This window comes from Rana temporaria, chromosome 5 (assembly GCF_905171775.1).
Source record: "Rana temporaria chromosome 5, aRanTem1.1, whole genome shotgun sequence".
Taxonomy (NCBI): domain Eukaryota; kingdom Metazoa; phylum Chordata; class Amphibia; order Anura; family Ranidae; genus Rana; species Rana temporaria.
The window spans coordinates 109,401,432-109,427,364 of NC_053493.1; the positions used below are offsets into that span (position 1 = coordinate 109,401,432).

General features: G+C 42.7%; 1 protein-coding gene across 2 annotated transcripts in view; it reads left to right on the forward strand.

Annotated features, from left to right (window-relative positions):
* The window catches only part of UBE2E1 (ubiquitin conjugating enzyme E2 E1), a 38,755-nt gene extending 13,707 nt beyond the window's left edge, over window positions 1-25,048 (forward strand). For both annotated transcript variants that reach the window (XM_040352989.1, XM_040352990.1), the window contains exons 3-5: window positions 16,748-16,880; window positions 22,013-22,160; window positions 24,314-25,048. In XM_040352989.1, coding sequence (XP_040208923.1) covers window positions 16,748-16,880; window positions 22,013-22,160; window positions 24,314-24,411 — 379 coding nt within the window. In that variant the 3' untranslated portion in view covers window positions 24,412-25,048. The remainder of the gene's footprint in view (window positions 1-16,747; window positions 16,881-22,012; window positions 22,161-24,313) is intronic.
* Window positions 25,049-25,933: the final 885 nt, after the last annotated feature.

Below are 25,933 nucleotides of genomic sequence, written 5' to 3' on the forward strand. Positions count from 1 at the left end.
AGTGCTGAGGGGAGTTCTTATCAACCAAATTAGGTGCTCTTTAACAAGGTCATCTGCTGATCTGAGAACTGTAGTGGGGACTTTTAATGGCAAATATAATCACAGGCAGTGTTACTCACTGTGTCTCTGGCTTCGTGATGTCTCGCAGCAGTGACCCCCTATGCTGAAATCGGGTCTCCTTCAGCCCCTCCCACTTCACATTCCTCACCAGTTAGCTGATCTTTAGTCTGCACCCCCATCCATGCCATGAACTGGGCAGCTCCGAATAGGCTGAGTGGGCGTTTCAGCGGGCTCCAGGAACAGCCCTGTTGGGTGGCCGTGAAAAGGCTGGGAGAGCGGTGCGCGCTTCAGGAACAGCCCGGGATTCTGTGACCCCTGGCAAATCATAATTCGACCCCCAGGTTGAGAACCACTGTTGTAAAGGAAAAAAATGTTTTGCCTAAAATTCATGTCTGCAAGGTAGACAGACAGAATAGTGTAATGATTCTGTTAAAAAACGAGTAAATACCTATTATTAAATTCCTTTGTCTATATCACCTCTGGCGTTCTAGTTTCTGTTCTCTCATTCACTTCCTGGTTTGCATTGCTCTTTCATGTAAGAACTACATTTCCCAGTATGCATTGCGGCACACCCAGTAATTCACACCTCCTTGAAGTCTCTAACAGCTTATTCACACTTGGGCCCCATTTATACTTGAAGTTGAGGGCAGTAAAAAATGCTATATTTGCACCTGAATGTTATACATGCAACAGTTGAGCAGCAGCTGTCCATTATCATTGGCCAAAGCCAAAGTTGTGTGACTTTGGAGTTGTACAAGTGAGCATGGACCCTAATGGCATCCACCTGCAAACTGTTTTATTGAACTGTCTAGAAATTTGTTTTTGACTTCTTCTTTCAAACATATTTTGCACTTCTAAATATACTTTTCATTTTTCTATTCTCTGCTTTTTAAAATCTGTACCAATTGGGGAAAAATGTCTGCTGGTAGCACTCGGCGATTCTTGGAGGGCACAATATAATCTTAGTTTCTATACATTAAAGTGAACTATTTGTTTTGGGGGTATACATTTTCCCAAGAGAGTCTGAAATCCACCCACTGGACCACTAGACCGTGCTGGCCTGTTTCTGAACCCTGTGGAATTCTAGCATTTACAAACCATCCTGTGATGTATTAAAGTAGAACTATAGGCAAAACTTGTTTTTTATTTTAAACCCCTGTATTGTTGTCTGTGCCCCCCTATTTGCCCTGCTTTCTACTACCATTGAAAGTAAAAGAAAATCCCAAATTTTGGGTTGTCCCCAGAAAAGTAAGGAGGGGAAATCTTCCGATGGGGATACTAGTTCGGTGACCTGGGGTCCCCATGAGATTCCCTTAATTGCAGGCATTTCCTCACTTCCTGTTTGTTTTGGGACAGGAAGTGAAGGAGATCTCCGCAATGGGACACAGATGGCAAAAATTAACTGTAAAGTTGGATTATAACCCTCCCTTTCCCTATCCAAAATGGGGGGGGGGGGATTTGCCCAATTTTTCTACTTTAAATAAAATATTATTTCACTTGCAGATATTAGTCACTGTTGCTCTGCCTGCACATATGTTCCTCTCTATTGGCTGCTCAAGAAGAACATTTAAACATTAAGTTTTTAAGGTTTTTCGGTGTCTACAATACCCGTATTTGTGTCACCAATGAAGCGGGTTTTGAATTGTGTAAAAGATTGATTCTTTGTTCTTTGCTCTCCAGTTTCTACTCTTCCTGTGATGGAATCCTGTTTTTGGGCTTTACTAATCTTGAGTGCAGGCAGAGCCTAGTTGCCACTGCCTTTCTGTTCAGTTCCCGGGGGAGGGTTAGGATGGCCATACACTGGGTGAATTTCTTTCCAGCAAACAAGGGTTGCAGGAAAGAAATTTGCACAATTTCCTAATCAACACAGACAGCATTGATGCCGGAATCCCTCCTGCTGGGCCATTGTTTTCTCCCAGTGGGGGAAGTCGTCCCTGCCAGGAGAAGACAGCGATTATTGCTAGTAGTGGCTATAGCAGCCACTAGCTATAATTTCCGGTAAAACTCGGCATACTGGTTGTACCCAAGTTGATGGATCAACTTGGTACGTTTAGCTGGCCCATACATGGTATAACCACCGAAAGTCCAGAGACGTACGGGTATGTCGCTGGTTAAAGTGGAGGTTCACCCTCAAAAAAAACTCTGACATCACACGGAGTCGTGCCATCCTACCGACAAAATGCCTTTTTTTTTTCTCAGCACATACATCTTAATCCCGATTTTCACCTCCTGTGATTGACAGGCTTCCGAACGGCGCATACTGCGCGTCACAGGTTGCCGGAAAAACCAGAGCGTCGGTGCAACTCTATACGGCGCCTGCGCACCGACGTTCGGGTTCTGTCGGCAACCTGTGACGCGCAGTATGCGCCGTTCGGAAGCCTGTCAATCACAGGCAGTGCTTGGGAACGCCCACTCCTGCGGGATTGCCGTGAGGTGAAAATCGGGATTAAGAGGTATGTGCTGAGAAAAAAAAAAACACCGGCATTCTGTCGGTAGGATGGCGCGACTCCGTGTGATGTCAGAATCTTTTTTAAAGGGTGAACCTCCACTTTAAATGGCTACATGATCGTGTCCTGAGACTGTTAAAAGAAAAGTGTAGCATATTTTCACAGAGCATACCTTCCAGGTAGTATTGCAGTGTTTCACTCAAAGTATTATATAAAAGTCACGTTTTTTTTTTATTATTTGTAGTTTGGCCATGGACAAAAGGTAGATGAGATGCAGATTACAATTAATCTGCCTAATCCCTACCCACCCCCACGGTAATTAATATCATCCTGGCAAGTATCCCATGCTGGGAGAGCATATAATAAAGTCCTTTCTCCCCCCTCCCCCCCCCAGCTGCAATGTGCCCTAGGGGCTCAACAGGATGCCTGTGAGCATGCTGCTTAGTTCTGCAGGGGAATCCAACAGTGAGATCCTACTGAAACTCCTGGATCTGGTTACAGATCATATGATCACCGTGAATAATCAATCATGGAGATCAGAGAGAAAGCTGCCTGTTGATTGTATCTCCCCTCACTCATTAGCAGAGGAGATCTGTGTGACACAGTCACAGTGTAGATGTTAAAGCGGAGATCCACCCATTTAAAAATCAGCAACTACAAAAAGTGTAGCTGCTGACTTTTAATAAACAGACACTGAGCAATGCGGGTGCAGGAATCCTCGTTCCTCTCCAAGGAACCGTCATTCTTACTGTGGGCTGCGCTGTGAATGGCCGGCCAATTCTCTGGGACCTGTGACGTGTCACAGAAGATTGCAGGGAGGGAGAGGTGATCTGCAGGGTCCAGGAGAATTTCGGCACATGTGTAGCCCTGTCTGTTCTACAGAAACCAATCGTTAGACCCGCCTCTAACGATCCTGCTGGAAAACCAGCGTTTAATTGGTGCCAATGGCTTCAGAAAAAAACCTCCTGCGTGTTTACCCAGCTTTCTTGGTTAATTAGCAGGTTGGTGTTTTGAGGTAGATTCATGGGTTAATTAGTGTTGGGTCAGCTTGTTTTTAATTTTTTTTTATTTTTAATCAGGATTACACTAGACCAGTCTTTTTCAACCAGGGGGGCTTCAGGTTTCTTCAGGGGTGCCTTGGCAAAATGCCTAAAAATTTCCCAAAAATTTTATACAAGCCAGCGGGTGGATTAAGCCTACCTTTTTAGTTGCACAAAGCCACAGGTTTTTATTGTTCACCGTTACAACCCTCTAGCTGCCAACGTCCTAACAACCAATGTCAGCGGATAAGGAGGATGTTGGGCACCAGCAGAGTGTCCTTGTTTGCCCCATTTGAAAAGCCCTGGGGTCGCATTAGCTGAATGACGGCAAGCAACATTGCAATACTAGTCTGTTTTTGATTTTTGATTTTGATTTTTTTTCTGACATGTTGGTGTTCTGTTTCACTTGGATGTTATATACTGCTGGATAAAACAAAAATAGTGTCTGTCCTCCTCTCAGGCTGCAAAGCAACAACATGTGATTATTTTAAAGGGGTGATTCTTTTATATACCCAATGTACAATGGCGTCTTCAATAGAAGCAACCTCTGAAGAACCTTCCACAGCTTAGTTTTATTTTAGCCATACAGGATTTTGAATTTGAAGCCTTTGTAGCATTATAAACAATGTTAGTTCTAGTGAAATTAGGTTAGAGAAAGTATACAATGCGTGTCTCTGACTAGCAAAATGGCATCTCGTTGTTAAACCCCCAATTTGTGAACGTTGTCTGTAAAGCTGTGTCAGGGATTTGTGTTGTAGTGAGTCAGTCTCTAGAGACTTCTCAGCAGTATGAAGGGGTGATTATCCTTCTAGAACATGGTAAATGAGACTTAACAAGTTTCATGTGGGTATATGTGCATCCCTGGGATTTGCTGCCAAGTCTGTTTCTTATTGCTTTCCAGGAAGACATTGGGAAGAGTGCTTTGCTCAGCATGTATTGTGTGTCAGTTTGTGACTAGGGAGTGCAGAGCATATTACTGGATAGACACCTTCCCCATCCGTATCTCTGTGAAACAAATCAAACTCTTTATTAACAAGAGTGCTCATAATGATTTCTTATTACAAACAGCCTGGAAATAATGACATCTGTCCTATGTACACATCCATTGGGCGCTTCTCATTCTTTATTTTGAAAAGTGCTGTGCATGGCAGCAGGGCCTAAAGTTTGAGTTGCTCTGACCCAATCATCTATACCACAGGTGTCAAACACAAGGCCAGTGGGCCGAATCCAGCCCTCCAGGCCATTTCATGTGGCCCTCGCACCTCTCCTGACTTTTACTTTCTGCTTTCAAGCAATGCATCCAGCTTCTTCCCAGCAGCAGCATAAGGAATAGGGGTGCACTGTGATGTAAGAGAGAGTGGGGGTACAACTTCTGATGGGGGGGGGGGGGTGGCTCTTGACATCTAATGTAAGGGGAGGGGATGTGCAGATACAACCGGCCCTTTTTGATAAAAATTTAGTTTTGACACCCCTGATCTAGACCTTGTCAAAAGTCACTTAAATCCAAACGTTTTCCCATTTCTTTCTGATTTCATCACATCAACTTCAGGGACAAAATGTTAATTTGCTGCCTAATATATCCCACCTACTTTGCAATGTCATTGTAACACGATAATCAATGTTGTTTATGTTCCCTCTCAGTGGTCATACTGTTATGGCTGATCTGTGTGTGTATGTATTATTTTAAAAGATTGTATATTCTTAAGTTCTACTGTTTTCTTCTACAAATCCTAAACTCTAAACGCAAAAGAAAACTGTGTACCATTTTTTTTATTTTTTTTTGTACTCTACACAAGGTATATTTTCTGCTATACATACTGTATCATAACGTGATCTTGATATTTATGTTTGACCTTCTGGTAGTTATGGTATTTTACACAGCTTTAATGCTATTTGAAAAATTGCTTTTTCTTTTTTTTTTTTTCTTCTTCTTCTTGCAATGGGAAAACCCACACTGCTTATCTGTATTGTTTGATGTTGTTCCACCCTAGGGAGATGCACATTTTTTTTGCTTAGACTTCTATTTATTTTTTCCCCCAGAAATTACCTTTTTAAAGTGGTAGTAAAGTTTTTAAATAAAACATTTTTCACCCTGCGAGGCAATATCGTATTGTGAAAGGCTTACCTTAAAGTGGATGTAAACCCACCACTCACCCAGTATAAACTAATGGCACAGTATTAATGTGTAAATACATGCAAGCCTCCTGCATGTATCCCTACCTTGCAAATGTCACCCCCCTTTAGCAGTAGGAGCCCTGCAAAACTCTGGAATCGGTGGGTGGGTTTCTTTGTCGAAGCTCGGTGGGCGGAGTAGTGATGTCACAAGACTCCCCGCCCAACTACACTCTCCTACTCCTCAGTCACACTGATCTGCTGATCTCGAGGATCGTGCCCCATGATTAGTAACCTCCAGTGAAAACTCAGGAAAGGCACTACATGACTTTAGCATGCCCAATCATTCTGAGGTGTAGAGCAGCCAATCCTGGGAGAGCTGGAGAAGAAAGGAGGAGGGATGAGAAGCTGGAATCTTAGCCACTCTCTGCTCTCATACTCATTCACAAGATCAAGAAATCCGATGTCACAGCAGTGGGGGATGTGGCTATGCAAACTTATCTGTTTGTGTGTTTTTTTTTTTTTATCTTACTAAAAAAAAAAAAGAAGATTCCTCAGAGCTGGATTAACTCTTCGTGGCAAGACTGAGCACAGATGAATTGACATCCTCTGTTGTACCAGGTAGAAGTCTTCATTGCTGCTGACCTTTTAATAAGGACACTTGCCTGTCCACGGAGACTGTGATGTCGGGGTATCGCCACAGACGTTAGAGTGAGAGATATCAATGCTAGCACTAGAACTCCTCAAAAAAGCTAAACATGTGACCTGTAAAAAAAAATTAAACGTCACCTATGGGGATTAAGTACTGAAATTTGGCGCCATACCACAAGTGTGCGCAATTTTATAGCGTGACATGTGAGGTATCTTTTTACTCGGCGTAACAGCCTCCATATTATACCAAAAAATTGGGCTAACACATTTGAAAAATTGCTGCGCAAATACCGTGTGACAAAAAAAAAAAATGCAATGCCTTCCATTTTATCCAGTAGAGTCTCTGCTAAAAAATGTATGTATGTTTGGGGGTTCTGAGTAATTATCTAGCAAAACAACTATGATTTTACATGCAGGTAATGCCGCTTGCACACGATCGTAATTTCCGACAAGAAAACCATGGATTTTTTTGGCTCAAACTTGTGTTGCATACACACGGTCACACAAAATTCCGACCATCGAGAACGCGGTGACGTACAACACTACGACGAGCCGAGAAAAATGTTCAATGATTCTGAGCATGCGTGTTTTTTTGTGCGTCGAAATTGCATACAAACGATCGAAAATTCCGCCAAAAACTTTTCCCGTTGAAAAATTTTGAGAACCAGTCCAATGGAGCCTACACATGGTTGGAATTTACGACCAAAAGGTCACATCGAACGTTTCTTGTTGGAAATTCCGATCGTGTGTACGTGGCATAAGTTAAAGCTAAAAAAAAATTGTTTGGTCTTTTGCGTTACTTTAAAAACGTGTGTTAAATTTTAAGCTTTGTTTAAAATAATGCAATGGACTTGGAGAGCAGAAAGTTATGAAGTTGTGGAAACAATTTTTATTGGTCATAGCAACCAATTGGGTGTTTGCTTTCATATTGTAACCAGCTTTAGGACCAATGGGTGATGGCAGTTTATTTATCTTTGTGTATAGGGGTCTATTCCTGGCATTTGCATTTACTGGAATGTGTCATGTCACATGCAGCCCTGCTTGTGAACTTCATTTATTAAGGCCAAAAGAAACCCAGTATGCCATTCAATAAATTGGCAGTACATTTGCCATTCTGCTGCTCGTATTTTAATATAGCTCAGATTACATCGGTACATTAGGTGAGGAATTCCAGTGGCATTTGAATACATCCACCAGCAGTTTAATGCCTTGTGTTTCTGGCCTTTGCTCTAGGGACTCCCGCTGTAGTGTCATTACTGGATTTGCTATCATTGTTATTGTCACATTGAGTGCCAGACTGAAGCAACAAAAGGCAATTGTGTGAAGATCAACAGCAAATTAACAGCCATGTATATCCCTGAAATGTGATTTCTAATGAAACCTAAGGGGACGCTAGAAAGAGCAGTCGCCATGTTCTGTTGCTTCAGGACTGATCTAAGTATAATTAGAAAGCCGTCACCGTGATTTGGGAAGGAGGTCATTTAACAGCTCTTAATCAACATGCCTAATGTTATCACATTTAAATCTGATTTTGGAGCAGACATTGAAGGTTTTATAGGTTGCGTCATACATGCCTCCTAATTGTATTCTTCATGTCTTTAAAACTGGTCAATGTTTAAAGCACATCAAAAACCCAAGAAAAAATGTTGTATTGCAGCTTACTAGTCCTCCAGCTACTTCACACCATAAAGGATGTGTTTGCATGTGATTTTGCATGTTCCCAGGCAACATGCTTTTGACAGCCAATTAATTTTAATGGTCTGCAGGTGCGACTTTTAAAATTGTGCCAAATCGAAGCGCATGGAACTATGGTACCATGCATTTTTGGTTGCCGCAAACACACCCGCATTTGCGAGAGGCGTGGGGGTGCCATTATGATTTAAATGCACCCACGAGCATCTGCACATAGCAGCTTTTGTTTGCATGTGGTGTGGGGAAAATTTGCTCTTCTGTGCCGTAGTTGGTCGGGACCAGTTTTCATTCAGGATTTTTTTTCCCTTATATACACCAGATGATCCTGCCAGTAACCTTTCCACTCCTAGGGAAACATCGCTCACTCACTGGACTGAGAAGCAGCATTGGCACCGTAGGAAATTAGGACTACAAAAAACATCCCCCTTATGTTAAAGGGGTGGTTCACCCTAAAAACTACTTTTTCTTATTCCACTGCCCCCCCACATTACAATCCGATTAAGGCTCTTATTATTTTTTTCATGCTGTACATACCTTAGTACAGCATATTCATCCGTGTTGCGAGTCCCGCGGGAGTGGGCGTTCCTCACATGCTGGTGATTGACATTTTGCCCAAAAACGAGCTCCCCCCCCCCCCCCCCCCCGTCGCGTAAGCCGCGTCACGGTTGGCGAAAGGAGCCGAACGGCGAGTCGGCGCTATACTGCGCATGCGCATCGCCGTTCGGCTCCTTTCGCCAATCGTGACGCGGCTTACGCGACGGGGGGAGCTCGTTTTTGGGCAAAACGTCAATCACCAGCATGCGAGGAACGCCCACTCCCGCGGGACTCGCAACCCGGATGCACGGGTGAATATGCTGTACTAAGGTATGTACAGCATGAAAAAAATAATAAGAGCCTTAATCGGATTGTAATGTGGGGGGGGCAGTGGAATAAGAAAAAGTAGTTTTTAGGGTGAACCACCGCTTTAATTTATAGAAAATGGGAAGTATCCATTGTTTTAATAGGTAACCTGAACAGGAAGATAAGACTGCTTGCAATACCATTGCAGGCTGCAGAAAACTAAGATATTTGATTTCCTGACAGGATTGGTTTCACCTATTGAACAGATCTAACATAATGCTTACAATGGTACAGTATTTTTAGTTCAGAACAAGAAAAACATAAACAAATGCAGCCACAACATCTGGACAATTAAGCTGCAATCTATAACATTTTTGTTCTTGGGTCTGGATAAACTTGAAGGGTTTGTTGTAACCACTACACCATCAGATCAAAAAAAAGGTGGTGCAAAACTGAAGCCCTGGCAATCGCTGTCAGTATGTGCTGGAGCCCCCTCCCCTGTCACTTTTTTACCTCTTGGTGTCAGGAAAACCTGGCAGTGACCCATGCTGAGAGCAGAGGAAGGAAGCAGCAGGCATAAATTACTTTGTCCTCCGACTTGAGCAAAGTATACACTATAGAGGGATATGCTTTGGTCATATTTCATGTCTGAGGTTTACAACCACTTTAAGCCTTAAAGTATAACTAAAAGCAAAACTTTTAGTTTTGGATAGGGGTGAGATGGATTAAATCCCATGTCAGTGTTTATTGCTGTCTTTTGTCCACTCTCTCTCTTTTTGTGAGGTTACAAGTAAAAGTAAAATCCCAAACTTTGGGTTGTCCCCAAAAAAGTAACCTGAGAAAGAGATTGTCTTTACTTGCAGGGATTTCCTCTCACTTCCTGTTTGTCTATGGAGCACAAAGTGAAGGTAAATCTTCCCAAAGAGACAAATATGCCAGAAATAAACCTTTCAGGGGTTATAACCTTTCCTTACTCTGTCCAAAATGGGGGGAGGGGGGGGGGGGTTTGCCTATAGTTCTACTGGAAATTCTGTCTCTTTTAAAATGTGTCGGATTACTGTGGGTTAAATCAAGAGGTGTGTTCTACCTCCTGGACTTTATCCCTGGGAATAAAACTCTCAATATACTCCCTCTGTTCTTACAGGAGAGATACAGTTTTCTCACACAGCAGCTGCTCTGTCAGCCCCTTCCCTCTGCTGTCCCTTCAAGGAAGTCTTTGTATTTTGTGACACTGTTCACCCAATATAATGCGCTCTGTGATTGGGCAGTAGGAGGGGAGTTGGCAGAGCGGCTGCATATGAATCTACAGCTGCAAGAGCTGGGAGTGGATTTTCTGTCTTCGGAGCAACAGAAATATAGCGATGGGTATGCTGCTACCAGCACAAATATAAAGAGAAGTCCACGAGGTGGCATGCACCTCATTGGACTTAACACATAGTAGGTAAACACCCCCAGGGGGCCGAGTGCATGCAGTACTTAGTATTTCTTGGTCTGTCCAGTGGTTTCTGAGCAGAGTGATCAGACGTGCTGCTAGCTATGGAGACAAATATTTTATTGTGTCTGAATAAGACCACTAGTTTCTGGCAGCAGAAGCATGCTGGAGACATGAGTTGTCATTCAGCACAGAAGGGGGCATGGTCCACTCAATTTACAATGCCGGCAGTTAAAATCGTTGTGGATTTGTAGGCGCTGGCGTGGCTGTGTGTTCTATCTGCTGGCTGTGTGTTCTATCACAGATCCACTGCTATTGTGAGTACAGTGACATAACCGTGTAAATTAAGCATTTCTGCCAGCTGCAGGCAAACATTTAGGCACTTCCCGCAATGGCAGCCTGGTTTGCAGCAGGAGCTGTAATGAAGTTTAGGAACAGGAGGCATTGCTGAAGGAACACTCTCAGCTCAACTCTAGAAGGCTTCTCTGTAGTCTGACTGTCTGGTTCAAACCCAACTGCCACTGCTGGTATAGTTTGTGTAATCGCTTGAAAGTGCCCGTCTCCCTGTCCTTCAGCAGCCTCTGTCAGGGAGTGGGCATAAATGCAATCTTCAATTGCACTCTGCAAAAATGAGCAGCAGCAACCTATGCTCCGTGATTACAAAGAAGGTGGTATATCTGTGTGTCTTTCTTCAAGCCGCCTCTTTGGGGAGTTGTGGGGTGCAGTCCTGTGGGATTGTCCCACATTATAAAAGTCTGCAGAATTGGTATGTACATTTTACAATTCTATTTTGCAAAGAGCATCTGAGAAAGGGGGCGGTGGCTTTAGTGCTGGTTGTAACTCCCCCATAGAAACAACCATAAGTTGGGCTTCAGCCTAGGGTGGAGCTACAACCAGCACAAATGGGGAAAATATGCATTTATTTCCTAACCACAGCACAGATTATTATTATTATTATTATTATTATTATTAATAATAATAATAATAATATTATTATTATTTAGGTACTTGTATAGCGCCGTTAATTTACGCAGCACTGAAAATGCACCCCTTGGCTTATGCTCGAGTCGGTGTACCTGAAGGGCTGCGAGCATCCATTGTTTAAAAGTCGTGGCTTCCCCCTGGTCCCTTCTGTGATAGGCGTTTCCCAGCAGACACTGTGTTCAGTGTTCCGCCTATCACGAACGTTCTCTTGTTTTGAGGATTAACACGGTGTCTGCTGGGAAACTGAGTCCGAGGATGAATAGACATCCGTGATAGGCTGCTGGGAAACGCAGATCACGGAAAGGGACCAGGAGGAGACCGTGACTTTTAAACAATGAATGGACGCCCGCAGCCTGTCAAGAATTTCAGGTACACTGACTTGGGCACAGGGAGGTGCCAATGGGCACAGTGAGACTGCAATGGGCACAGTGAGGCATGCAAATGGGCATTGTTTACCCTCTTTTCTGCTTACAGTAGCTGCTGCATTCTCACCCTAGGCTTATACTCGAGTCAATAAGTTTTCCCATGTTTGGGGGTAAAATTGGGTACCTCAGCTTGGCTTATACTCGAGTATATATGGTACTTAAAGTGGTTGTAAAGGCACAAGATTTGTTGTTCATGCATTCTATGCATGAAGCATAAAAATCTTCTGCCCCCCCTAATACATACCTGAGCCTAATTGCAATTTAGCAATGTGCACGACAGCCTTGGCTCTCCAGGCACTTGCTCTTCATTGGCTCCCTCCTGTCACTCACAGCCAGTGTGCCAATGAGAGAGGGGGTGGGGCTGAGATGCGGCTCTGTGTGTAAATGGACACGCAGAGCAGCGGCTTGGTAGCACGCCTGCTCAGGTGCCCTCACAGCAAGCTGCTTACTCTGAGGGCACTCGGCAGGAGGAAGGGACTTGGAGCACAACCGGGGGACCCGAGAAGAGGAGGATACAGGCTGCTCTGTGCAATTCACTGCAAAAAGCAGGTAAGTATAACATGTTTGTTTTTATTTTTAAAACAACAAGCCTTTATTATCGCTTTAACTTCTGGTAATTAATCTTTTGGCAGTGAGAATGGGATTAAATAATGTCCAACTCATTTATACATCTGTTGTGTGAGTGGTAACCAGATAATCATGGAAGTTCCAACTGCGCACCGAAAAGGTAGTGCGACCTAGGTTCTGCAACGCGGTGCTGTAGTGATTAGACGGATTGGGTTGTTTAGGGATTGATGTCTTTTATACGATTGTTCATCCAAAAGATTATTCATGGGTTTGTTGGGCACTGTTTTTTGACTCTGGGTAGACTTGGATGTTTTTATGATCTTTGTGTGAATGTTTTTTTTTTTCTTCCAACCGTCTAATCTGGAATTAGTTTTTTTTTTTTTAAATGGATTACCTGTTCATGTTATGAAGATTTAGTTTTAAAACTGTTTAAATGGCAGCAGTGAAAGGATGAAGTAATATGATATCATTTTGGAGCAGAACGCGCTACCCCGTGACTAACAGGTTTTGCAGAAAACGTAATTTCGCACATTTGATGTGCTTGTGACTTTGTTTAAAAGGCCTGAATGAAAGTGTATGTCAGCCCTAACCATGAACTTTGCTTATTTTATTCCCTTTTTGATCTGTAAGTTCTTAATTGAAAGCATTTTGGTAGATCTCTTTGATAAATGCAAAGAATCCTGTAAATGTCAGAAATTCCGAGTCCTGTGTCCTCTTCACACTTCTAAAGTGCTGTGTGCTGCCAGCCTACAGGATTATTTGAGTACATTTCTGGCAGATTTCCAGGTATTTTTCTGTACTTGCAGGGTCTTTAAAGGGTTAACATGCTTGTATTGCAGAGCTGTACTGCTTAAAGCGGGGGTTCACCCAAAAATCAACTTTCTGCCATTAGATCCAGCATACTGCTGACATCTGCAGTATGATGTTTTTTTTTTTTTTGTACTCATCGTTTTATCAGCCTTTTTTATCCGGCTCCGAGCGGGGATTCCTTCCGGGTATAGGCGTTCCTAAGCCAAGCGAAGTTGATTGACGAGCTGCTAAAGCGCGTCACACCTTCCGAAAATACTCGAAGTGACACTCGAGTGTTTACGGCGCCTGCGCAGTCAGCTCTACACGGCAGGCGCCATAAACACCCGAGTGTGACTTCGGGTATTTTCGGAAGGCGTGACGTGCTTTAGCAGCCCGTCGGTGCCTGGACTGATGGCAGTGACGTCAGCGGAGAGTGGACTTCAGACCGCTCTCCGCTGAAAACGGGTCACAGGAGTGCAAAACAAATTGCACTCTAACCCTTAGGAGAAGCCCAGCCTAAAAAGCTCAGGCTGGACTTCTCCTTTTTAATCTAATGCTACAGTTACTATTGTTTAGTAATACTGCTGCTACATTTCTTTCTTTAATATTTTTTCTAAAACTAACCTTATTTTTATGTTTTGCACGGTTCCATCTTGCTCGTGGGCATGCAAAGGCCACTAGGATACTCTTCCAGGATACGGTGCCGCTGACTAACCAGCATGCACCACCCGATATTGCGCATTATACTCATGTCTTTGGGATCTCGCGATGATGAGAGGCGGTGATGCCCACTGACTCCTGGAAATTATGACACATCTCCCAGGAACCAGTGTGCAGCAGTATATTGTGTACATTGCCACTGAAGGGAGAGACAGGAAGTGCTAAAGAATGCCTTGTAAACAAGGTAAGCACAGGGGGGGGGGGGGGGGGGGAGAATTGCCCATTGCAGTGACTATGGTCGGGTCTCAAGCGGATGATGTGGAGATAGAAAAGTGGGTAGAACGAACATGTAATGGAGACATGTTTGAAGTCCAGCCTTTTACGACAACCATAGTTCCCTCCTATAGATATCATAAAGAAATAAGCATAGACGTATAGAGACCGGAAGTGTGTATTTGCAGGATCGCCAGGTATAAATAAAGGTAGGGGTGAAAACTAATGCAGCCGTCCTATTGTTTTGGGTTAAAATACGGAAGCTGTCAGACATTTGATCCTATCCACTAAAACAGGCGGATTCCCCATTCATCAAGTGGATCTGATCCAACCCCCTCATAGAGAAGAGCAGGCTATGTCCGTGTCTGATCTGCATAGGGAAGCAGACACAGACCTGTCATCTGCTTGCTCAGTAGGGATGAGGAGACGGATCCTTCGCTGAGCAGGCGGATCCGCTTGGTGGAGTCCGCCCGTCTGCAAGGGGCCTAAAAGGTTGCTGCATACAGCGACCTGAAATGAGCAGCACAGGCAGAGCGCAGGTACCATCTGATGACGACTATGGATTCTGCAACTACAGTGACCTGATAAATCTGTAGTTTGTTCCTCACTCCAAGGTTATAGTCCCAATGTGTATGAGTGAAGTGTGGTGTAGCTGGGAATGATCCAGAACCAATTGTATTTCCGTGTAGAAAAACTTGCTTTTAACGAGTCGCCATCTGAGCGCAAATTGTGTGTGTGTGTGTGTGTATATGTGTGTATATATATATATATATATATTAAACTTTTTTTCAGAACAGTGCCAGTTAGAGAAAAGTGTTTTGTTCAGATTAAGGAGTTGGTCAATGGTGCTCTGATCACATACATTACAGCTTCTTGAATGCATGTGATGGAAATGGTCTGCTTCAGTGAATGGCACGTACCGGGGGCCTTGTCTGAATTGTGACCTTGCCATCGGTCTTGGGTTTCAGGCTTGCTGCAAGCTCTGTGTATTTTGAAACGTGCAAGGGGAAAATCATAAGAGTGGAAATGGATAAATACCTTATCAAATGTCAGCGTGGTATTCCCATCTGTCTCCTTGCAGGTTTTACGAAGTGACGCTTTGTATTGACTAGTGAGCAGTTCTTTTTACAGCTCATATTTCATGGTCTCCTTATTTCATAACACATCCAGCAATTGGGCTTCTGTGTCTGTTATCCCGCTTGCTTTCTCTCATATCACTGCACAGGCAGTGTCTTGGTTGCCACTTTTACAGGCTTCTTCAATAAAGTGGTGCAAACAATGATAATGACGGGAAGACTGCAGGAACTTCTTGATCTGCAGTTTATTGTAGCACATTGTTAAAGTTTAGAAGAGGTGAAAAATGTCACACTCACATTATTCAGTAAGCCTGTTTGTGTAAATCTTTCATCTCTCACACCCTTCAGTTCCATTGTGATAAATTGTTTGGCTGTTCTGAAATAGTACATCATTGTGTATGTAGGGGACTCGCTCGCATAATACATGTGTGCGCATTAACATAAGTGTTTTATTCCTTTTAAAAGGCTTTTAGTGTATGTCGACCATTGGAAATTTGTTTGTTAAAGCGTGTTTTGTGTTTATTTATTTTTGCTGGCTTAAGGGGCTGAAGGGTGACCACTCAAAGTGATATTTTATATATAAATGAAGCCTCAAGAGATGCAAGAAACTGTCAGAGGGTATGGGGCCAAAGGCTTCTCCAAAAGCAAAATATTCAGTGTAATGAGCCATTAAACTTTATATATTTAGAAAGCAATATGAGAATACAATTGATAAAAAAACATATCCTGTAAAGCAGACCTGTTTTTAGCATTATAGCTCATGGAAATGGTGTCTGGACTGATCCAGTATGATCAAATATACATTTATGTGTCACCCAGTAGATGTGACTGTGTTGTGTCCATTTGTATTTGGGATCATTTTTTGACATTGTGCACAATATATTTATATAGTTACTTTCCAGCTGTAACTTTTAAGTGATTTTTAAGAAGAAAGAAAAAAAATCTAGAAGACCCCCCCCACCACAGCTATATAGCTTCTATGCTCCAGTATTTCTAATGTTTGCATGATGCTGCCATCTAGGCAGCTATAACTATAACATTTGCCTTTTCAGTTTTATATGATCCTCTTTGTCTCTCTCCTTTTTCTGAAGGCTGTACCGTTTAGAAATACATGCACTGTTTGATTAGTCTATTTAAAGCGAGGGTTCACCCTATAAAAAAATATATAATATATATTTTTTTTTCTTCTAGCATAAAATTAGGCATAGTAGCGCGAGCTACAGTATGCCTGTCTTAATTTTTTTATCCCCGTACTCACTGTGTAATCGTACATAGAAGATTCCGACTGCCCACGGGGAATGGGCGTTCCAATCCAGCCGGAAATAGCCGAAATAGGCTTGGCTCTTCACGGCACCTGCGCATAGTCTGTGCGCAGGCGCCGTGAAGAGCCGAGACCTACTCCGGCTGTCTTCGGGGAGCGTGACGTGCCAGAGCCGGCCGTCAATCACCCTCCCTCTTGAAAGGAACGCCCATTCCCCGTGGGCAGTCGGAATCTTCTATGTACGATTACACAGTGAGTACGGGGATAAAAAAATTAAGACAGGCATACTGTAGCTCGCGCTACTATGCCTACTTTTATGCTAAAAAGTTGTTCTGCAGGGTGAACCACCGCTTTAAGCTTAGATGTTTGCATTTCCTGTAGTTTAACAATATGCTTTTAATAGATGCATATTAAAATATGTTTATTTCCCACATACAGTGCTGGTCCAAAAGGAGACAATATTTATGAATGGCGGTCTACTATTTTGGGTCCTCCTGGCTCAGTGTATGAGGGAGGTGTTTTCTTCCTGGACATCACATTTACACCTGAATACCCATTCAAACCCCCTAAGGTAAGGCTTGTTTGTTCTTTTTCACTTTTCTGAGGTACTAAGCTGGTAAACGGATCGATCTTCAACCAAGTGAAGTCGAAGTGAATGTCGTGTGTAGTTTATAAAAGACACTAATTCTGATTTGGATTGAGGTTAGCTTCTTGAGGATCCTCACTACTGATGCTTTGTCTGACCATATTGGCCCTTTATTTATGAAGCCATCCAGTTCCCACCAGCAGTACTTTATATAAGATGCTGGTGGGCCTTTAAAGGAGTTGTAAAGTCTCAAGATTTTTTACCTTAAAGCAGAGTTCCACCCAAAAAAAAAAACTATACTGCAGCTGCTGGCTTTTATTAATAGGACACTTGCCTGTCCTGGAGTCCAGGGATGTCGGCACCGCAGCTCTTTGACAGGCATCCTGTTCCTACTTCTAGGAGTCCGCGCCACGGCCCATGAAGTCACCAGGGGGCACCCTCCCCCTGTTGCCGAGCCAGTGGGAGAGTGTAGCGGGGCCTCGTGCATGTGCAGGAGGGTTCCCGGCATGAAGCCTAGCATAGTGACTGAGGTGTGGCGGACAGCTCCTGGTCATTGTTTACGATTGGGAGCATCCCTTACTGCTTGTGACAGTCAATCATAGTGGTCACAGTATTGGGAATTTCGTCTCCACTACCTGACATTTAGAACCATTTAAGGGGGTGGCAAATGGCAAAGGGTAAAGGAGAACTGCCTATATGTCTGCTTAGAATAAAAGGGTGACAACACTTTTCATAGTCTGCGGTTATTGTGACACTACCTTGCCTCCTGTGTACCTGTTGGCACCCTCCTTAATCTCTTCAACATATACATATAAAAGGCAAACCTATGTATCTTCTCTAAATATCTTACAGCGATTACAGAGCCTCATCCCAACTTTCTAAGCAGGCTCATTATATTATCAACTTTGTTGCTTAATAAGACTTCAACATATGTAGAGACAATTTGGATGGAATTCCTGTAACTGTTTAGAATGTTTATTCTCCCTCCTTGCTGGATTGGAACAGTATTGTGTAGCTGAAGTGCCTTATTTAGATAATGATTAGAGCTGGCGAATGTCTTTTTCGGACTTCCCCACTGTCAGAATATACTGATCAGCAATCCCAGCTATTACTTGGCCTGTGGCAATTTATTGAGCAGAGAAAATCTGACAGGGTGGCTGTACAAAAAGCCATCAGTAGATCAACTTCCATACAGCTCCTGTATATAGATTGTGAGTCAGCCGATCCATGTATGGTGGCATTTAGTCCCTAGACCTGCAGCACCCACCCCAAAGATCATTACTCCAGTAAACCTGTGTAGTTAACCCAACTTTGATCTCTGTGCCAACATTTGGGAAAAGCAGGATATAAGGAGCTTGAACAGGGGCAGGACAATTCTGGGAAATCCATTCTTCAAACAGAACTGTTGCCTTCTTTATATGGAAGAGAAATCTTAATCGTTTATTTCTACATCCTTAGGCCCCTTTCACACTACCGCAACTTCAAATCGCGGCTGCGATTTTGCTGTGATTTCAGGGAGACTTGAGGTCTATAGACCTCAACTCGCATCAAAGTCTGACCAAAGTAGTGCAGGGATTACTTTGAAGTCGTACTTGTATGATTGGTTGTCATTGGAAATCATAGGGAACGACTTGTCATGCAACTTTGAAGTCCCTAGTCGCAGAACAAGTCGTACAAATGTGAAAGGGGCCTTAGTGCCGGTTCACACAGGGGCGACTTGGCCGCCTGACAAGTCGCACTCCGTTTTGTACTATAGAACCGTTCTAATAGGAGCAACTCGGGCCACACCGACCTGCCAAAAGGTTCCTGTACTACTTTGGGACGACTTCAGGGCAACTTGCATTGACTTCTATACAGAAGTTTTTTTGCAAGTCGCCTGCAGATCTCCTTGCATAGTCGCGCTGTAAGTCAGGTTGCCCCTGTGTGAACCGGCACTTACGAGATGCAGCTTTTTACAGGATGTAACATTTACTTGCGCTATGTGTGTGTTCCTTATGATATTGGAGAGACTGGATTTGCATGTAAAACTTTCACCAGGAAGAAACTAGCTCAACTGTATTTCACTGGATTCACCACAAGAGGTCAGAAGACTATTACAAATGCAAAAACGATAACCTATAAAATTTGAGTTCATCTGCTAATTCATGGTAGTGAATCCATACTGGAATACACGTTTGCCCTGTTTTTGTCTTCTGTAACACACCCTTGACCTCATTTACCAGGATGTGCTGAATAAAAATCAAAGCAGTCAGACCTGTAGTTGCATAGTTATTCTTTTTGTTTGGTCTGAAGGTAAACCTGTGTGTATCCCAGGAACGTTTAAATTCCCTGACTCACTAAACTGGCTGACTCACTACTTCTGATAGACGTCTGTACCAAGCATCCACTACTACTTTTAGTAACATTCTACTTTCTAGCATTATTTTTGATGTTTCTTCCTGCTGGTTTGAGATCCATGTGTTCTTGATCTCCACTTCATAGAACAAATGCTACCCTCCTGATTCTAATTCACACCATTAATATATTTGAAGGTTTCAATCTTGCTCCCCTTTACCTTTTTTTTAATTGACCAGTTTTAATTTAAACCAGATCTATGGTCACAGCATACACTTCATTTTATAACCGTAGCATTGTAATAACAATACAAACAATATTTATTTTTTTGTGAGTTTTGCCTGTCCGCTGGCCATCTTTCCACAACTTCCTGGATTCTCTGCATGCTTTACAGCCTTGCTGTTTACTTTTCCATTTCTAATATATCCCATGATACCTTGCTGCCTAGCAGGGATTCCTGTGCCGACTCCGCCTTCTGAAACTCCTCACCTCTGTAGTTCAGAAGGCAGACTTTGTGAAATGTGTGACACAGCAGTGCTTACTCACAGGGCATAGTAAATACATATCACAGAATATAAGGACGTTTATTCAGAGTAATGGCAGTAGGATAGAAATTATTGAAATGCAATGTAGAAATTAATCAGATTTTACATTTTTCACCAGATACACTTTAGCCTCTGATTTTTTTTTTTTTTTTTTTTTTTTTTATTCTTTAACATTTTTGTCGCCTTTTTCACACTTTTTTCCTAATGAACAGGCCACGGTATTCTAAAAGGGATTTACTGGATCATGTAGGGGAATCGGGACCCCCTTCCTCCTGCTTATCGCTCTAGTGATGAACCCCAGAATTACGTTACCTTTCCCTGCTGCCCAGTCATACTGTTAGCTCGAATTTAGCAAACATTTGAAATGAGCACCCTGAAATATGTTCTTATGTAGTTCTGTTAAACACGGTGTACTCCCAGTATTGTACTTTATGGAGGATTCTTATTTTTCATATGTATATTTTACATTTAGGAACAGTGTAATGCAGTTCCCACTGCTTTGGCAGTTTTTTTCTACAGCCACCACCATCAGAATATTTGTTTCATTTCAATTGGTGCTGTGGGCAACAAAACCAAGCTTTATTTAGAATGTGTTACATTTGGATGTTTATGTGCAACACACTGACCTGATCTGTAACCATCTGTATATATAAAACTCAACGTGTGTGTGTGTGTGTGTGTGTGTGTGTGTATGTATGTATGTTCCAGCATCACGTCCAAACGGCTAAAGATATTAACATGAAACTTGGCACACATGTTACTTTATATGTCAGCAACAAACATAGGATAGGTGGTTTAACCCTTACCCACCCCCATTTGCCATGGTCGGGGTTTTTCTTTAAAGTCCCATTCAACTCTATGGGAAATACATGTTACTTCATAACTTCCAAACGGCTGTACATATTTCGATAACACTTGGTCACATGTTACTTATATGTCCACTTAAACTATAGGATAGTTGAGGGATAAATTAACTACCCCCATTTGTGAGGGTCGGGGTTTTTGTTTAAAGTCCCATGCAAATCAATGGGAAATGTATGTTCCCACATAACTTCTGTACGCCTGGAGATATTTCAATAATACCTGGTACACATATTACTTATATGCCAAATAAAAATATATGACAGTTAAATTAACCCTTACCTACACCCTTATATAAAAGATGGGTATGATTTTCCTCCCCAAAAGGTTAAGATAGGAAGACCGGGCAACGCCGGGTATTCAGCTAGTAGTAAAATATGTCTAAGTCCCTAAAGTAGGTGCCTTTACCCATTCTAGGAAGGTCCTCTCTCAACCCCTCACCCCCCCTTTACATATTTGCAAAAAAAAAATGTAATATCAAAACTTTTCACAAGTGTAAGAGAGAACACGTACAGTAAATGAATAAGATTGACCTTCCAGATGCATCCAAATTCAGAATCATATTGAGACAGTATAGTAAAGACTGTTTAGTTGAAGTATGGCCAAAGCTTCTTTTTGGCCATACTTTAGATCACAGCAGTGCAGTTCGTTCTCAGCCAGTCCAGGCTCTGGAAAGATCTATCCAGATGCCTGGACCAGCACCTGGCTCAACTTCTCAGCAACCGGGAACCTGAGCCAGCCCCTCCACAGCACTCCAGTGAGCGCAATCTGCTCTCTGAAAACCAAGAGTGTGTGTATGTATATGATACTTGCTTTTTTTTTTCTTGCTAAACGCTCCTCTAGTTGAGGATGATGAAGCAGGTCCCTGTGCATGCCCAGCCACTCTATGGTGACAAGTCCCTGGCAGAGACCCAGCAGTGTTTCTGTGCATCTCTGAGGTCTGGTAACTGCCTCCTGCTAAGTGTGATGTAGACGCATGCGTGGAGACATCGGACTCATGCACAGACACACTGCAGGACCTTCTCTGCCAGGTCCTGTAAACCTGACAGACTTTCAACTTGCCTGCGCATGTGCCAGATCTTTGATAAAGATGGCGGTGCAGTAGTAGAGTAGTGAAATGAAATTAAGACACATGACTGTATGGTCTAGTAAGTCTGCATGTGTGTGTTTTTTTTTTGTTTTTAAACCAGAACAAGTGTTTAATGATTGTATTCATATTCCTGAGCATTTCTTTTGTATCTGGGCTTTTTTTCTTCTCCTATAAGTCAAAGTAAATAAAGACAGCATATGAAATGTCTGCAAAATAATCTTTTTATTATCTAATGAGAAATTAACAACCTGCACCAATTTTTCTTCCTCCGCTGCCTCTTGATACAGGTGACATTTCGGACGAGGATCTACCACTGCAACATAAACAGCCAAGGAGTCATCTGTCTCGATATCCTGAAAGATAACTGGAGCCCAGCATTAACCATTTCTAAAGTTCTCCTCTCCATCTGTTCACTGCTCACAGACTGCAACCCTGGTAAGAATTCCCCCCCCTTCCCCATAAATCAGTTCTTCAAAACATAAGCCACAGTCTTCCTTTGGAACAAACTATTTTATTAACCCCTTCCATACAGGGCATTTTCACCCCCTTCCTGCCCAGACCAATTTTTAGTTTTCAGCGCTGTTGCACTTTGAATGACAATTGCGTGGTCATGCAACACTGTACCCAAATAAAAAAAATTATTCCCCCCCCACCCCCACAAATAGAGCTTTCGTTTGGTGGTATTTGATCATCTCTGCGGTTTTTATTTTTTGCGCTATAAACAAAAGAACAGAGACAATTTTTAAAAAAAAAACACTATTCTTTACTTTTTTTTTATTTAAAGGGGTGGTTCCCCCTAAAACAAATTTCTAACAATACATTCGTAAGACCCGTTACACTGCGGGTAGGCTGGCTTTTGTCTTGTTTTTTTAGTACATACCTCGATATCGGTGTTTCGTCCCTTGGCGGTGGGCGTTCCTAGTTGATTGACGTTCCTCCGACGGGCACATACGTGACGTCACGACTTTCCGAAAGAAGCCGAACGTCGCTGCGGAGGCGCCGTATAGAGCCGACTCTATACGGCGCCTGCGCAATGACGTTCGGCTTCTGTCGGAAAGTCGTGGCGCGCAGTATGCGCCCGTCGGAGGAACGTCAATCAACTAGGAACGCCCACCGCCAAGGGACGAAACGCCGATATCGAGGTATGTACTAAAAAAACAAGACAAAAGCCAGCCTACCCGCAGTGTAACGGGTCTTACGAATGTATTGTTAGAAATTTGTTTTAGGGGGAACCACAATTTAAAAAAAAATAAAGAATTCCTCAGTTTAGGCCGATACGTATTCTTCTACATATTTTTGGTAAAAAAAAATCTCAATCGTATATTGATTTGCACAAAATTTATAGTGTCTACAAAATAGGTGATAGATTTATGGCATTTTTATTTTATTAATTTTTTTTACTAGTATTGGCGGCGATTTGCGATATTTTTTATTGTGACCGTGACATTGCGGCGGACACTTTTGACACGTTTTTGGGACCATTCACATTTATACAGCGATTAGTGCTATAAATATGCATTGATTACTGTGTAAATGTGACTGGCAGGGAAGGGGTTAACCACTAGGGGGCACTGAAGGGGTTAATATGTTACCTAAGGTGTGTTCTAACTAAGGGGGAGGGGACTCACAAGGGGAGGAGACCGATGTGTGTTCCTCTGTACTGTGAACACACAATGGTCTCCTCACCGCTGACAGGAGGTGGATCTGTGTGTTTACACACACAGATCCACACTCCTGCCGTGATCACCGGCAATCGCGGCCGCCGGGCACCCGCGCCGGGTCACGAGTGGTGCTGCGGGCGCGCGCCCTAGATCGCTGGGAACGCAGGCCGTCATATGATGTCTACCCGGATCGAAGGAGGATTCCTGCCTGGGTCATTTTACAATGCACCGGTAGGGAAGGGGTTAAACCTATCCTAACATTCATATAGACCTTTAAACTGTATGCCAGGTATGATGCAAAAAATTTAATTTTAATAAGAGACTCTATATGATCTATAATGTATATGTTATTTTACAACTGGCCCGCATTCTCCCTTGGCATGAAATGTGTCTTTATAAAAATCTCTTCTGGCCGTTTCCATTTTGCTTGTGGGCAGCGTGAAGCCCACAAGCAAATGCTTATGACTCGTCTCCTGGGAAGCATGACGCTGTGCTCCCAGGAGACATTGCGATCTTGTCCCAGAAATCACTGGGGTGCATGGAAATTAAATGACACTCCCGCGGGAGGGATACCCGGAAGTGCCTGGTATTGTCTTGCTGAATCAAGGTATTGCAATCATTTAAAAAAAATATCGATAGCGGACTTTACATGTACTTATTGTGTCGGTCTTAATAAGCTGCAAATGGAAAGTATCTAAAGGGGAGACCCTAGTAGGTTACCAACACCCCTGAGTTACATAGGAAAAATAAGCTGCAGTTTCTATTGAGGGTGAACCTCCACTTTAAGTCGGCTAATGCCAGCGTAAAAGGGTCAATGGAAAACCCACTTTTTTTTTGTGAAATTACAGAAATGCACTTGTCAGAGATGTATCTTCCATGCTTTATTTCAGCAACCTTGACAAACTTTTTTTTTTTTTTTACTTCTAGCTGACCCTCTCGTTGGAAGCATTGCCACCCAGTACACGACCAACAGAGCCGAGCATGACAGAATGGCCAGACAGTGGACCAAGAGATACGCTACATAAATAAAGCTCAGCACACCAGTTTGTCTGTGATAGCAAGAGCTGCTTGATCATTGGGCAATGGAGGGTGGGAGTCTGCAAAGAATAGGTTATTTCTATAACAAATTTTATTCTGTCTTTTATTTCCAGAGAATTTTGTTATTGTAACTTAAGGTATCTTTCTGCGGTAACTGACTGGATTACAGAAACCTCTGAATTATGATCTAAAGAGGACTACAAAGAATGTAAAGTTGTTTTCCCCTTTTATTTTGGTTCTGGAAGCGATTATGTAAACTATTCAAACCATTTAATTTTGTACAGTTACACTGCTTATACTGTATACCTCTGTGTTGTCCTTGTTCAAGTATTGAATGCATATTTGTGTGTGAGAGATGAATTGCAGAGTGTGTGACAAACATAACCAAGCCTCTACTGTAAGGGGCCTGGTAAGCTGTATTAAACATTTTACACTTTATATAATTTTCTTTTTTGTATGTCGGTGAGCTTTGATGAAAGAGGTGGTAATGGAATCTAGTAAAATACCTTAAGCTGTTTAAATGTAAAAGTGAATAAGAATTACTCCGTGGATTGGTTATATGTTGTAGGCTAATGAAGTCTGCATTTGTTACTGTGCTAATAAAAGTGAAAAAAAAAAAATGTGTGTGTGTGTTGTGCTTTTTGATGGAGATAAAGTAACAGCTTATTGTTACACTGTTGAAAAGACTTGCTGGTGTTTTGTGGTGAAAACCAAAACCTGATTACTGAATGCAGTCACCAGTATGAAGAAGGTGAAAACTGTAAAGGAACCTCTCTTCCCCCCCCCCCCCCCATTACCATACACTGGAGACAAGACCTTTGACTGCCAACTTCCTGGCTGTCGTCCTCTTGCAGTATTCAAAGTCCCAAAGTATGCAGCCACCAAAGCCATAGCTTCCAATCTGCATTCATTTATAGAGTTGATGACAACCTAGGCACTTGCAGCTCGAAAAACACAATCTCCTATTAGAACACATTATGTAATCCTGATAATGTAAAGCTAATTATGAGATCATATGGGCTTCAGTACATGAAAGGGAAATTTGTCAAGCAAGCGTTTACAAGGCATTCAAGCAGGTTTCTTGAACTCTAAGCCTTGTTTCACAGGGATGCGATTTCTGATGCGTTCCAGAATGCATGGAATCGCATGCCATAAGGGAATTTTCACTTTTGCTTGTCTCAAGGATGCAACATGAAGTTGGAGGATATCGCCTCCTAAAGTGAGGGGAAATCTCCTCCTTAGCCAGTTGACCCAATAAAAGATTTTCCCTTACCTAAACTGCTCAAGAGGTTGGGAAATATTGGTCCCTACCTCTTCCCTCTCTTAGGCTGCTTTCACACTGAGGCACGTTGCAGGCGCTACTGCGCTAAAAATAGCACCTGCAATGCGCCCTGAAAGAGCCACTCCTTTCTATCTAGTGTGAAAGCCTGAGGGCTTTCACACTGCAGCGTTGCGCTGGCGGGATGCTTAAAGTCCTGCCTGCCGCGTCTTTGAGGCGCGGTAAAAATA